This window comes from Peromyscus leucopus, chromosome 4, assembly GCF_004664715.2.
Source record: "Peromyscus leucopus breed LL Stock chromosome 4, UCI_PerLeu_2.1, whole genome shotgun sequence".
Classification (NCBI taxonomy): Eukaryota; Metazoa; Chordata; class Mammalia; order Rodentia; family Cricetidae; genus Peromyscus; species Peromyscus leucopus.
The window spans coordinates 81,738,325-81,754,196 of NC_051066.1; the positions used below are offsets into that span (position 1 = coordinate 81,738,325).

Below are 15,872 nucleotides of genomic sequence, written 5' to 3' on the forward strand. Positions count from 1 at the left end.
CGAGTCTAGGGTCCTTAGTGCCGACGCCGCCGGCGGTGACCGTGGAAGCCGGGTACTCAGCGCCTGAGGAATGAAGAGAGAGTTATGGTCAGGACCAGGCAGTGAGAGCTGACAGGGCAGGGCGCATGTGAGTGCATGCGTGTGTGTGTGTGTGTGTGTGTGTGTGTGTGTGTGTGTGTGTGTGTGTGTGTGTAGTAGCTGTAGCCCCCACCCCATCTGCCCACCCTACATTTAAAACAAACAAACCAATCCAAAGTAGAGAATTCTGCGCCCCCCCTCGCCCCACCATATATAGACTCCACGCTTTGTCAGAGGCTCAGGAGAAAAGTCGTGCCCTCCCTCTCCGAAAGAATGTGCCAGCTGGGTGTCAGCAGTGCTGGAGACAAGTTCAGGTGTAAGTGTGATTGGAAGGGAGGGAGCTTAGTGGACAGAGGCACGTGGAACTTTGTCAGTATCTCCAGAAAAATAAACTAGCGGAGCAACCGCTGGGAAGGCGTGTGGGCATCGCTCCCGCGTGTGGGGATGAGTAACTGGAAATGGGCATAAAAGAGGGGCGTGAGTTAAGAAGGTTCTGGATCCCTGAAGCAGAGGGAGGAGAGAATGAAATTTGGCGGGTTGGACCGGGGGCGAGCTCCAAAATCCCTCCACCCAGTTGGTGGGGGCGGCTATCTTTCTGATTAAAGTGAGCATCCTTATTTAAACAAGGAAAGCGAAATCCAGGGCTCATTTCTCCTGGGCTGGGCTTGGGCGGTGCGTGAGTAGAGAGGTCAGGAATTGTTGCTTTGAAAGTTTAGGTAAATCGGACTTCTGATGTCTAGGAGGTGGAGACAGTTATTTAAGCCTTGAGTATTTAATCCCTTCCTTGCCAGCAGACTTTAAGAGGTTTTCCAAGTAGGTTCCTGGAAAAGAAAATTTCCAGTCTTGCAGCTTAAGGGACAGAAGTGACTGCTGTCTAGGAAATGCTCAATGGCTCACGTGGGCTTTTTTTTTTTTTTTTTTTTTTTTTTAAACTGAAACTCTAACACCAGCGTGAATGCTTGGCAGTGACAGTCCTGTTTAGATTTTTTCTTTAGGCATGTTGGCATCTTGTGCTGGGTGCCTTTGTTTGTGGATAAAATGCATTGAAGTATAAAATTAAAAGAAGAAAGCTGCTCCCTTTAACTGTTGTGAGAAGAGGATGTGGTCGGGAGGGTTTTACAGCCCGAAGATTGGAAGCAAGGTGATGCAGCTTCTTCGAAGGTTAAGATGGGGTCCTTGCATCGTTGCGGCTTTCCCCAAAATCTCATGTGAAGTGAAGTGGTTTTGTTCATGGTTTTGTCACCAAGAGCCCCGGCACCCTCCCCCCAATCCCACACACACCAGTCTTAGGATATATTCATTTTGAGGTGTGGGTGGAATTGGGCATAGCATTTAAAAAAAAAAAAAAAAAAAAGCCTGTTCTTGACTTGTCTGTAAAGGTGCTGGGAAAGTTTTGAAGCTCTCTGCCTGAGTCTGACATTTCCTTCAAAGGACTCCAGATTAAAGAAGATAGACCCGGCAGGTGCACTGTTTCGATAAAACATTTGAAAGCGAACAAGGCGAAGATGAATTCAAATGAGACGCCAGCCACCCATTTAGCCCTTCAGACTTGCAGGGGTCTGGGCTTGCTGATGGAGAGATACTGTTCGCCTTGCTGGGGGACAGAGGTGCAAAGAGACATAGGTGTTTCCCCATGGAATGCAAATCGGTAGGGTGACTTCAGGATGGAGTGGACTTTAGAAGTGAGAATCCGTCACGTAAGTCCTGCCTCGTCTTGGCTTCAACGTGAGAGGATGCCCTTCTCACCACTTCAAGTCACTGTAAATATTCAGGATGTCTTTTATTTCTGGCCTACACCCTCTTAGTTTAATCAGCAAGTTTTCTCCCCAGACATTTAGATTCTTCCTGGCCAGAGAGGTGCAGATACTTACTCTGAGGTCAAAGTGGTCTAGACATGAATTTGGTTTCCGTTGCCTCTGAAATGTTCAGTACCTCACACAATAGACATTGATGGGAGGAAAATAAGAATTGCTAAGTAATTTTTATACTACTCTCTAATTTATGCAGAGACCGAGTTCTCGTATTCTGAAAATGTGTATTTTCCCCCTCTGCGCTTTGATGGCTAACATTCTTTTTAATGACAGTCATTTCTGTAACGGGGAGATGTTTTCATTTGTATTTACTTTTGAGCACCACGCAATTATGCAGCCCCGCGCTTCGGTTGTGTCTCGGTACTTTGTGTCTCAAAAGAGAATTACAGCACTTAGAACAGGACTGCAATTTGAAGCAGGTGTTGTGTTTTACTGTTATGCAAAATAACAGTAAAATATAATTGTGTAGGAAATTAAGGAAACAGCTGCAAACTTAGTATGAGAACTGCTCCATTATGATTCGTAAGCAGTTCTTTACAGATATCTTCCATCAGAGGAGCAGGGCAAGATTTAATTTAGTTAATCCTACTAGCCAGATCACTTATCAACTGGTGCTTAAGGGAGTCATACCTCCCGTGAAGTCAGGAAGAAGAAAGAGAACCCAAGGCGACATTTTGTTAAAAATGCCAGAACACCAGGGCCTCTGTTCTTGGCTGTGGGAATGTTCTGGGAACACAGGCCAGGTGGGTGTGACCTAGCTTGCTTTACTGAGGTGAAAACAGCAATCATTTGAGTAGAACTCTGTGGAATTTCTTAGCCCAGCTAGCATATGGAGGACTACAGGAGCCCTGGGTTGCAAAATATAAAATAAACGGCCTATGGCAGGCCATCTGCCTTTTGTTCGATATTTTAAGGTGTTTCATGCCAAATTTCAACCTAATCTTATTATTCTAAATGTTTTTATTTGAGATAGCAGCTAAGATTTCTGGAGCTTGATAGTGCCCATGGCAAGTGAATTCTGATACAGAGTGTTTAGAGAGGCGTGCAGGTTAGCCAAGGGTTAGCCGAGGAGTATGTGGTGCCTCCTACTTCCTCCAGTTGATCATTGATGGCGACAGGTTCCACTCAAGGGAATGCTTCCCTCCATCTTTGAGCCATCTGCCACTAACACGGACATCTTCATTGTTATACCCTGTGCAGCAGCTAATACATTGACTTACGAAAAGAATCAGAACTGCTGAAAATTTCTTAAGGAAATTAGACCAACTAGTAAGAATTACATAGCACCAAGAATGAGGCCACAGATGTAATGGTTCCCTCCCTAAATGCTCCCTTAGGGAGGGAAGAGGGAGGCTGGCCGCGGTTGCAAAGTGACTGACCAATCCTGTGCTCCTCCGGCTTTCCCTTGAGTGAATGAAAGTGCACCATGGTTAGCCAGAGAGAAGACGGTATGTGTATCAAGCGTTGCGTGTTTAAGAAAGTGTCTGCCAGACAAACTTGCGTGTAACATGCGTGCATCACGTGCATTCTGTGGTTACGCCCATGTCTGTTAATGAGCACAGAACCTTGAGTTTGCGTCTGTCATTGTGTCCTGTGGCTCGTCGAAGCATCCAGATTTCAAGTGATTGTATAATGCGATACCAATTTTGTAAGAACCAAACATTTCAATTAGCAGGGAAGGCTTGGTGGAGTCTTCCAGCACAAACCATTTATAGCTAGACACCATGGCAACTGTGGATTTGGCCCTTCTGCAATTCAAGTTAAGTGCCATAATTATAATTAGAGAGGAATTCTTAGTTTGAACTCCATTGAGACGATTCACTAGCATCTAGTGATGCCGTAAAGGGTGTCGAGTCCAGTCTGAGGGACATGCAGCACAGAGTGGGCAACAGTTATGCCCACGAGGAAATAGTATTGATTCCGATTTAAGCCGCTTTGGTATTAGATCCTAAACTTAATGTGTTTTAGAACTGCCTTACTCATTCTTACTTTTTTTTTTTTAAAAAAATATATCTATATATACACACATACACACATATGTATGTTTTGTTTTGCTTTCTTCTAGAACGTACAGCAGTATTGATGAGTAGATCCTTGGACTCAGAGGTTGGCTGAAACGCACCATGCCTGCTTCCCGCTTTTGCTCCCGAGAGTTGTGAATTGCTCATGCCTATAGGGAGGAAGGATGGCACATGGGATTCCTTCTCAAGGCAAAGTTACCATAACGGTGGATGAGTATAGCTCAAACCCCACCCAGGCATTCACACACTACAACATCAACCAGAGCAGATTCCAGCCGCCACATGTACATATGTAAGTATTTCTCATGACTGTTGAAAAGAAAATAATAATAATAATAATAACAATCAAGAAAAGAGAAGCGAAGTGAAAGAAAACTGTTCCCTCAGCATTTTGTTAGGGGGAGTGGAAGGCGATGATTTCCAAAACAGATGGGTATCTGTGGTTTCAAATGTAGCCCAGGAGAAACCCTTTGCATCTGCGCAACTATTCAGATTTTTACAGCACATTCAGCCACGAAAGTACATTAGGTCTTCTGAGCTTCTGGAAGACTTTGCTAAGTTGCTCACATTTTATAGATAGAACTGAAGAGGGAGAGGTATTTTCCTAATGCCACACCGTGAATTTGGCTGTGTCTTCTCACCCTCAGTTCAGTTTTCTTTACCGTGTATCGTTAACTTCCGTGGTGAAATAGTTCTTTAAAATTTCTCCAATATTTCCTTACACTTCACACCCCCTCCCCCCAAAGCCTTTACATTCAGCTGGGAAATAGGCCTAATTGGTGCTAATTGTCCAGCTACCGCTAGATCCATTGTCTCTCTCCTGTTGCTAGTGAAACGTGGGCTGCATCCTGCAAGACTTGAACAATATGGGGTACAAAGGGTTAAGGGAGAGCGGAACAGTTGGTCTCCGGAATTTTGCTTTTCTTTCACTCCCTGATACGATGGAGTGCAGGTCAAGCTGTACGCTATTTAAGGAGAAAGTATAGGAGAAACCCAGAGAAAGGACATCATAGCACCTGGTCACACACCAACGTTTGTCTGGTCCTCCGCCGCAGACATGCCACGCTTTCAGTGGCAGGGGCAGAAGGTCACCATCTCTCTTGTTTATTCAAGGCCTGGTGCCCATTCTCTATGGGACCCCTTCCGATGTCTAACACTGGTCTTTCATGGCCCGGCTGAATGTCTTTGAACACTATTGTGTAGTTGAGAGGGAAAGGAGGTTAGGGTTTTGTTGACTGTTTTTACTCCTGGCAGAATTGAACCCAGGGCATGCCCAAGTCACAAATTTTCTTCCAGGAATTGTTTTATGTTTAAAAAAAAAAATTAGTAGCCCCCACCACCTACACTTACACACACACACACACACACACACACACACACACACACACACACAGTCTCTAATTCAGAAACAGTAACTAAACAAAATGGTGTTCTCCTTGGTTGCCTGGATATTAGTGTAAATAGTTGGGATGATGTTTTGTAACTGTGTTCTAGAAAGCCACTTAATGTACCTGGGATGAGATTTATGCAAAGTAGGAAAACAAAACAGTAGCCTTGGAAAACAAACAAACAAACAAACAAAACCAACAAGAAAGACCAAAAATATCTTTGCCAATGGTTAGTGCTAAGCCGTTCCTAAGAACTTACTGCTGGCCTTCCCTGAGAATCTGCTCAGGTTATGAGGGAGTGCTGAGAGAATGCAAGCCGGAGGTGTGTAGGTGAATCTGTCTTCTCTTGGCTAATATGATAGGTTTTCTGAACAATAAATTATGTATTTGTTTCAAATATTCTTTTATTGTTTCCATTTATTCCCTTTCCTTCAAATATGTTATAAAACTTGTGCGTGGCATAGTTTAGGATCCTTTTCGCTTTCTTTGGCAGGCTCATATTTGTATTAAAGAGTCTCAGAGAACTCTGGATCCTGTTTCCAGTGAGGCAGATTGAATGCCGCTCTGCCCAGATTCCTTGGGAAGTGGCTGGAAAGCTCAGCCATTGCTTGGTTATGTAGACATCCTTTTATTTGCTCTTACCCACAGGAGTCCACTGGTAAACTGTGAACGCTAAGATAGTTTTTAAGTCACGTAAGCTTAGAACTGATCTTAGATCTAGCCGTGAAAACTCTGAAGGGTCAAATTATACTGTGTGTGTGTGTGTGTGTGTGTGTGTGTGTGTGTGTGTGTGTGTATGTGTGTGTGTGTGTGTGTGTGTTTCTCTTAGGAGAAAGAAGGAAAGGAAAAAAAAAAACAAAACTCAACAAGGCCAACAACAAAAAGGTTTGTAATGGCAACCTGGACAGCTGTGCAGCCTGTTACTGGACTCCAACCTGGGAATGCGGGGCTCCTCCCAGGTGGCTCCAGTGTGGGCTCTTTCCCTTTCATTACCACTCAGCTTGGCTTCCTGCCACCTGAGAGCCCTTGGGCCCTTCTGTCTCAGTGCCTTTGAGTTAGCTGTTTCTCACAGCTGTGACATTTTTCTGCTCTGACTATCGTATGCTCTGAGCTGGTTTAGTTTCCTGCACCCACAGGAAGCCTCTTGTCCTCTGTCCTGGGACTCCTTTCCTACTCTAGAACGATTGTTGTGTGTCTGCTCCACATGACATCCCAGGTCTTTCATGTCCTTCTTCCATTTCATAGGACCTCTATTATTTATTTCCTTCCTTCCTTTCTTCCTTCCTTCTTTCCTTCCTTCCTTCCTTCCTTCCTTCCTTCCTCCATCCCTCCCTCCCTCCCTCTCTCTGTATCTCTCTATGCATCTATCTCTCTGTGTGTATCTATGTATCTATGTATGTATGCATGTATGTATCTATGTATGTATGCATGTATGATCTATGTATGTATCTATGTATGTATGTATGTATGTATGTATCTATCTATCTATCATCTACCTATTATCATTTACTACCTTTTGCTATCTGTGTCTAACACCTATCATTCATTATTATTTTCCCACCATCTACCTACCCACCTATTACTATTATATTTTATCTACTTTTTATTATGTAATTATTTATCATTATTTTATTATTAGTCTATATCTATTTGTACATCTATATATTTAAAAAATTTGTTATTATTGTATTAATTTAATCTACCAATATCTATCATTTATTTTACCTATTTATCATCTGCTAATATTTTCTATCTATAGCTGTTGTTATTTTTTGTCTGTATTAACTATTGCTATTTTTTTGTCAATCGTCTATCGCCATCTGTATTTTGTCTACCTACTTACCTGTCTCTCTGTCTGATCTACTGATTGGTTTAACATATTTGATTATGTGTTGATAGGAGAAACCAGGGTCATTCTGGGAGTGTGAAGGTATGCTTTGTCAGGAATGTGGCTCACCATTGCCTCAGCCTGACCTAGTCCTCTAAGGGCCTGCTGTTGCTTTGCAGGTGGCCTCGCATTGTGGCGGTACCTGGTAGGTTGTAGGAGCTTGAGTATCTTCCTTGACTGCAATATGGTCTATTTTGGTTATGTTAAAAACATTACCCTTTGTCTAAACAGAAAATTTAAATGACCATAAAGTGTTTGTGAGACACTGAGCCTAAAATTTCCCTTGATTTTTGGAAACATTACAGCATGTTATGGCAGAGTTTTGCTGCATTCCTATAGCTACTTTGTATTGCCTACTTGAAGCATTACACGTTTACTTTGCTCTCGATTCCTCAAGCATTCTCTTTCTTTTTTCACTCCTATCTACGATCTGTGGAGACCAGTGATAAATACTAGGGCCCTTTATCTTCTTTTGTAGGACCTAGTGGTAGCAATGGTATTGTCTCACCTCAATTAAGTAATTTTTCCTTTCCTGCTTAATGTGGTTAGTCTCAGCTCAACTTTGTGACTAGTTCTTCTCCAGGTATCCCTTCTGATCAATTTCCCTTCCCCAGACATCAGTTTATTTATAGGTAAATAATTTCACCAAATGATTGGTATTGTCTTTAAGTGTAACTTATTAAAACTGCAATTAAAACAAACTTTTTTTGCAAGGTGCCACTGTGAGGGAAAAAATAAGTAAGACTTGGCTGCTCTCATTATGAAGCTCACCTACTTTAGAGCTGGGTTCTCACCCAGTGTAACGAGGTTTAGATTTAGTCCTTATCTATAAACTCCAACAAGATTGCTACCAGACTTTCTAAGAAGCATCTCTTTGAACTTGCTTCTGACATAGGATTTTCTTTTCTTTCCTTCTTTAAAAAAGTAATCCTATCTGACATTAGAAAAGAAAATCAAAGCACAGCTGGAGTTAGTAGACCAAAATTTAGCCTAGAATATGAGTCCTTTCTTGCTCAGACTCTTGATTGTACTGATAGATGAGAAGATTGAAAACCAACAATTAACAGGTCTTCATCTGTCCACAAGTCCTTCATCTTTCTTGAGCAGAATGTTGAAAAAGTTATTTAGTGCTTTTAATGATGATTAGAGAAGGCATTAAAAGAGCCGTTTTAGGTCTGAAAATGTCATAAAGACTTTGTGTGTTTTTAATGATGGGAGGCCTAATCAAATACTCTGGTAAGGCATCCAGCTCCATCAGGCTTAGCACTGGAAATCCTACTTTATGAGGAGCTCCCTGTTCCTTGCAAAACAGGATGGTTGGTTGCACTACTGAGGTTAATTTTACTTTTTTAAGGATTGGCAGTGGGGAATTTCGAATCCAAATCTGTCTCCTGTCCTGGCATTTTTCCTTGGCCACAGCTTCAGTTACTAAGGCCCTAGGATTTTCTTTCTCCCTTGCTCTTTATTGGAAAGCGTTATCAACTAGAGGTGGCCATCACCAGTGGAATCCTATTTTCTTTCTTCATCTGTAAGATGAAGTTGGTAAAAGGTTGTTAAAATAAAGGGGTGCAGAAAAATTCTAAGTAGCACCCACTGTATACTCAATGTCAGTTGTTGAGTAGCACCCACTGTATACTCAGTGCCAGTTGTTATCATGAGTGCTTGTTTCATTGATTCCACATTTCTTATTCCAAACCACATTCATCCAGTCACTGCTCAGTTTTGTGTGGTCTTCTTCAAGCAATCATTGGAGGGCATCATGGAGGCTTTTCCTGGTGGGATTTGGTGTTGAATTTCCTGTCAAGATTGTAAACATCCAGGAAGGTCTCTACACACCCAGTTATACCAAGAGAGTAGTAGTTCCAAGTGGGTAGAAATCCTGTACCATGTAGCTGTTCAGTGAATATCACCAAGGTTTTTCTCCGCTTGGGCTGAACCTGACTCAGTCTGTACCCTTATCAGTGTCTTAAGTTCCCCTACTGGTATCTGTGGTTAAAACAGATGTTAAATAGGATTGTCACAGACCACTTTGGTAGGAGTAGGAAGATATGACAGCTGAGAATGTGTGGTTGTCCTTGTTACTGGCTTGTTGGAAAAATATGGGGGCTCAGTATTGTCATCTACGAAGTGGGCTTAATGTCATAATGCTTGTTAACCCTAAAAGAACCCCTTTCATTGCTGATGCCTGTGGTTACCAGCACCCTTGAGATCATACAGGACCAGAAGGCAACACTTGGGACACAGATAGGGCCACAACTGTGACTTTGTACTAATGATGGCCACAGAGTTAAGATATTTCTGAACTGCTTGGCCTTATAAAACGTGGCAGGCACTGCTTGTTCTTGTAGCACTGTGGGCTTGTGCGGCACTCATCCGTGTTGCTTGGCCACTGAAAATCAACAAATGACCATCACTTCGTGGCATATTCGTACAGTGTTTATAGATATTTCACTTGATTTGAAGTTTCGTTCCTTCCCTGTTTGAGAATGTGGTAGGAAACACATTAATTTCAGGATTATATTAGGAATCCATAGTTCAGAAGAAAAGGAGACTGGGTGTGGATGTGAAATGCCACTCACATGCATCTGTTTGAGAACTTGGCTGCAGCTCCTGGCGCACTTTTGGGGGTTGTGGACCCTGTGTTGTGTGGCCCCTCGCTGAAGCAAGTCCATCCCTGGAGGGCGGGCCTTGAGACTGGTAGCTCAGCCCAGCGTGTGCTGACTGTGCTTCCTGACCCCCAGTGGGTGGAGACTGTGCTTCCTGACCCCCAGTGGGTGGAGACTGTGCTTCCTGACCCGCAGTGGGTGGAGACTGTGCTTCCTGACCCCCAGTGGGCGGAGACTGTGCTTCCTGACCCCCAGTGGGCGGAGACTGTGCTTCCTGACCCCCAGTGGGTGGAGACTGTGCTTCCTGACCCCCAGTGGGTGGAGACTGTGCTTCCTGACCCCCCCAGTGGGTGGAGACTGTGCTTCCTGACCCCCCCAGTGGGCGGAGACTGTGCTTCCTGACCCCCAGTGGGTGGAGACTGTGCTTCCTGACCCCCCAGTGGGCGGAGACTGTGCTTCCTGACCCCAGTGGGTGGAGACTGTGCTTCCTGACCCCCAGTGGGTGGAGACTGTGCTTCCTGACCCCCAGTGGGCGGAGACTGTGCTTCCTGACCCCCAGTGGGTGGAGATGTGATCAGGTTACCACTGTCCTGCCTCTCCGTCAGAGTTGATTGAATCTCACCAAACCATCAGCCAGAACAAATCTTCCCTCTTCTAAGTTGCTTCTTGTTGTGTACTTGGTTGTGAGAACAATAAAAATAACTAATACAATTATTATATAAAATGATATTTGCTTATGTATATGCATATAAAAGTGTGGGAAGGACAAACACCAGTTTTACTGATCACTTAGTTAACCACTTGGTGTCATTTATTGGGTAGTGATCTTTATATTTTATATACTTCTATATAGTTGGAATTAATTGTATAAAAGTGTGGTACTTTCATGCTAGTTTTTCAGAAGAATGATAATTTGTCTCAATATCTTGTGTGAAAGACTTACTTAGATGTACACCTTCTCCTTTCATTGGGTCTTGCTTAGTTTCCTAGGGTGACACTCTCTTCTCATCTATGATGCAGTCTAGGAGGAAGCCAATGGATATTCAACTTGTTCCTGTGTAGGAGGGTGTCAGCCATACTGTCTCCTTCCTATACCTATCAACAAAAGACTTTTTAAATATTTTTGTTTTGTTTTGTTGCTGTGTGTGTGTGTGTGTGTGTGTGTGTGTGTTTGTATATATGTGTGTATATGTATGTTTGTATGTATGTGTGTGGGGAGGGTTGGGGGCCAGGTGCATGTGAGTGTGAGGTCGGAGGCCAACCTCCAAGAGCTGGTGTTCTCTTTCCACTTTGTTGAGACAGGGTCTCTCATTCTCTTCTACACTGGCCCCATGAGCTTCCAGGAAAATTCCTGCCTCTGAACTCACATATCCCCCTTATGGAGGGCTCCAGAGGTTGAACCACTGTTGCTGAGCTTGTGTGACGATGCAGACATTTCCCCAAGTGAGGAAAAATTTTTACGAAGTATCTTCAACCCATTTTGAGAAGGCAGCAGTTAGTACACTATCAACAGCTTGTTGTCATGCACACAGGCAGTGTTTCAGGGGACTTGAATTCTGGTCCTCTTGGGGGTCACTAATTAGCTCTGGGATCTTCAAGGAACTAGGCCTCTCTGAACTCGGGGCTGCTCACTAGCTACCAGGCTCCAAGGCCTTGAATATCCTCCTCTTTTTCTGGAATTTCTGTTTCTTACCCTTGCTCCTCCTTTTTTGGTCTATTTGAACTTAAGAGCATAAACCTCACATCATTATGATATTCTGTGGGAAAAGAATAATAGTGAGACATTGTGAAGATGCTGTATGGGGAGAGAGAGGGGAGCTTGTGAACTCTCACATGGGGGGAGGGAGAGGAGGTAGTATCAGTGAACAAATTAATGTCTGGGATTCAGCAAAATCTCTAACAAGGTAGATATTTATTCTTTGCTTCAGGGGTGGACTGTGTTAACTTTTTGTTTAAAATCTAAACATACAGAAATGTGGCTTCTCAGAAAGCCACCTTCTCTTCCTTATTACAGATTTACCACTGGCCTGCACATTAGCATGACCATAGTTTACAAAAGTATGTTCAATCTCAAGTTTGCCTTGGAGATACTGAATGGCTCTTTTAGTTTGCACTCATACAAAGACAGTGACTTTCTTTTCTTTCCCGCTCTCCTTTTTTTAAACATAAGTCCTTTCTCAGTATACACCCCCAGGGTACCATCTTGTGGTCTGTGACAATTGGACTTCAAGAATTAGAGACAATCTAAGATTTAGATATTTTGTCCACAAGAATTTATTATTAGAAACCTCACTGTATGATTGTGTAATTGGGTAGAAATGTTTTGTCTTTCTTTGGCTACTGGGCTATCAGGAAGGAAAAATAATTTAACAAATAAAACAGATCATATCTGAGATTAGATCTGGATTTTTTATTTGTGTGTGTGTGTGTGTGTACGTGTACATGCACATGTGTGTGATTGTCAATGAGTGTTTTATGTGTGTGTGTGCTGTGTGTGTGTGTGTGTGTGTGTGTGTAGGTCAGAAAAGAACCTTGGTTGTGGGTGTCATCATCAGGATCAGTGCCTGCCTCCTTTGACACAGGCCTCTTATTGACCTGTCATTCACCAATTAGGCTAAACTGGTTGGCCAGTGAGCTCTAAGAATCCTCCAGTCTCTGCCTCCCCAGTGCTGGGATTACAAGCATGTATCTTCATGCCTGCAGTTTTACACCAGTTCTGGGGATCAAATCTAAGCCCTCATGCTCGTGAGGCAAGCAAGCTCTTTACCACTGAGCCATCTTTCCAGACTCGAATTTGTTAGTTGTCTTTGTTTTGTGAGACAGGCTTGCCATGTGTCTCAGACTGACCCTATATTATCCTCCTGCCTCTGCTTCAAAGTTCCAAAGTACTGAGTGGTCCAGCACTCAGATAGATCTGGACTTTTTTTCTACATTTTGAAGAGAGAGAAAGATGATGAAGAAAGTATGACCACGGTTAGTGGACAGACAGCCTTGATACCCGGAAGCTCTCAGGCCAGCCCCTTCACGGGCCATTTCTCTCTCCTGCTTTACATTCAGGCTTTCTCTCAACTCCTTTGGCTGAGATGCTCCGATTGAATGACAGGATGAAGGAAGTATGTACGAGACAGACTCGACTTTAATTCTGAGTTTTAGAATTTACGAAGGTGAGATTTGAAGATGCAAAAGCAGGGCTAATACCACTCAACCTACCATACCTTGTTTAACACTCTGTGGACCTGAACTGCTTCCTGAAAGAGGCCAAGCTTGCTGTGTTCTGGAGGGTCTCTGTGTGCACATGTTTCCTCCCTTCTCAGGATTCCCTTAGCTCTCTCCTTCCCATACATACTGTTTGCTGCTTTTGACTTTCATAGCGTACCGATATGGTTGAGCTCTACCATATCAGAAGACACACTTTGTAGACCCCCCTGCCAGCCTGGCTCGCTTTCTTTTTAATGTAAAAAGAGCACTTCAGTGTGTGTCTGGGTGGTAGTACTAACTACAGAAGGTGGTTGGATTTGTTGGCCCTTGCTGTAGTTGGGTTCACATATTTGTATTGTTTTGCTTTGGAGATTTATTTTTTTTTCCCTTCAGTTTCTGTCGTTGACAAGGAAGGGCTGAGGTACATATGCATATAAGAAGATGCGTTTTTTGCAGTGATTTCTGTTTTTCCTTTCTTACTGTGAATCCGAAATATGTGTGTTCTAGTTTATATTTAATGTTCTGTCCCGTTTGGTGTTAGAGGCTTTAAGGTAAACCAAGGCCAGGTGACTCAGAGGATAAAGGTTCTTGCCACCAAACCTGATGACCTGAGCTTGATCTACAGCACAAGCGTGGTGGGAGAAGTGGTTCTGGAAGTTGTCCTCTGACTTCCACAAGCCTGCTATGGCATGGATGCACCCCACCCCACCCACATTCAAATAAATAAGTAAAATGTAAGAAAAAAATGTATTGAAAACGGAGATGCGAACTAGTCTGAGCGTTCAATAAGCAAGCATAGTTTTAGTGTGAGGTTAGAGATCTCAGCGAGAGCAAGTGTTACCAATGTTCCTGGGTTGGCTTTCTTCAGACAGCAGGACTCTAGTTCATAAATGGACTCTGCTCAAACCCATTTATTTCTTGTGCAGACAGCCCATGAAACCCTCCAGCTGAAAGATTTTGATAATTCTTGGATGAGGCAGAGGCCCTTTTCCATCTTGCTGTGGGCTCTTTTGGCATTGACCCTGACTGGCTCAGAGGGTGGTTCCTCTGACTTAGTTTTAGGAGTCTGTATCACAGTCCCGAGATTCAAGCCTTTTCCATGTTGTGCGCCTAGTTTAAAATGTGCTTTGCACCAAGACATAAAGCTGAAATCAAGAAAAATTAACTTCACTAGCTAAGCAGCCTCAACATGCTTTTCTAATTCCCTGAAAGATTTAGCCTTTGGCTATGACATAGACATTTTACCAACTCTGTCTAAGTCTTGAGTTTTGAAAACAAAAAAAACATTTTGTTTCAATTGGATTTGCTCTAACATTTAGAGATAATATGAAGCCACCAAACCATATTGTGTGTGTGTGTGTGTGTGTGTGTGTGTGTGTGTGTGTGTGTGAATGAATGAATGGGAGTATGAGTGAACTCTGCATTCATGTAGAGGTCACAGGTCATCGCTACCTTATATTTTTGCGACAAAGGCAAAGTCTCTTCCTGTTCACTAAGTGGCTAGACTGGCTGACCACGGAACCCCAGGGATCTGCCTCCTTCCCCACCACAGTGCTGGAGTTGCAGACATGTCGCTGTGCCCAGCCTTTACATGGGGACTATGGCGCAGAACTCAGATCCGCGTGTTTGAGAGGCAGTAAGCACTTTATTACTGAGCCATCTATCCACCCTGGGTTTTATTTCGTGATTACAAAAATCCCCATTGTTCTTACCGCCTTGTGTTTAACATATTCTACTTTAAAAACTTACTTGGTGTTTGTGTGTTGGTCATGCTTGGATCAATGCTATGTATGATGTTTAAATATTTGTGTTTCTTCAAGATTTAAATAGTGAAATTCTAACCTCCAAATCAAAACATGAGGGAGTGGAACTCATGGATGGCGATTTGCTCCCGAGAGTAGAATTCCTAAAACTGGGATCTGAGAGACCCTTGCTCTTCCATCATGTGAGGTTGTAGTAGAAAGGTGGTTATCTCTGAATCAGGAAATGGACCTTCATCAGACATGCAGTCTGCCTTGTCTTTGAACTTCTAGAGAACACAGCAGATGTATTCATATATCAGAGCTCTTCTTGGCTGCTGTGATGTCCTGGCCTTGGCTTTCACAATGGGAAATGATCAGCATCCGAGAACTTTGGTCAGCAAGGAGATGAGACAGACAAAATGGTGCCGAGGCTTTCGTGACTTCACAGCATGACTCAACATACCTGTGAGTCTACAAAAACAGCAGTTTTTGGTATGTTGACCTATTTTGAGCTCTGAGATGGAATGGTCCTTTTAAAAGGCCATTTTAGGTAATTTATGTTTGGATTTCCTTTTTTTTAAGTCCATTTGACACGTGGTGACCTATGAACTGGCTTTCAAGAAACATAAGAAGATTTGAAGCTATGGTGTCCCAGGTTCATCATCTGTTGTATCCAGATGATGTAGCATATGTTGGGGCCCCAGATCTGATTTCTATAGGTGAACTGGTTTTCACATTGTACTTAACCTTACATTTGGGGCATGGCTGGTAGCACTGAACCCCATTTTGAGCTAACAGACCTAGAAAAGGGAAGAATGGGGAAAGGTGAATGTTTGGTGAGCCTGGACAAGGAAGAGTTAGTCCTTAAAGAATGTACTGCAAGTCTGTCTTCCCATGTGAGCTAGAAAGGCATGGATGTTCCGCTCTGTGCAACGGAGACACCCCTGTTCTCCCTGAACTCCCCTGGGAATCCAGAAGGGAACCAATAACCCCTGGAGATGGTCTGCTCCACCCCCTGGCCCTTGATGATTGGTCGGGGGTGGCTCCTCTCCCCATCTCCACCCCACCAGGATGTTAATGGCCATGGCACGCTTCACTGTTTATCTTGGAATTTGATACCATCATCCTGGCAACCAAACT

The 15,872-nt window shown here is 43.4% G+C and overlaps 1 protein-coding gene across 3 annotated transcripts in view; it reads left to right on the forward strand.

Moving 5' to 3' along the window:
- Mpped2 (metallophosphoesterase domain containing 2) overlaps positions 1-15,872 on the forward strand; it is a 179,890-nt gene that overhangs the window by 2,231 nt on the left and 161,787 nt on the right. For 2 of the 3 annotated variants that reach the window (XM_028877854.2, XM_028877850.2), the window contains exon 2: positions 3,955-4,202. Coding sequence is in view for 2 of the 3 variants with exons in the window: in XM_028877850.2 (XP_028733683.1) it covers positions 4,075-4,202 (128 nt within the window). In the remaining variant the exon portion in view is untranslated. Of the gene's footprint in view, positions 1-311; positions 395-3,954; positions 4,203-15,872 lie in introns of those variants that run through there. The other variant, XM_028877851.2, reaches the window with a different exon arrangement.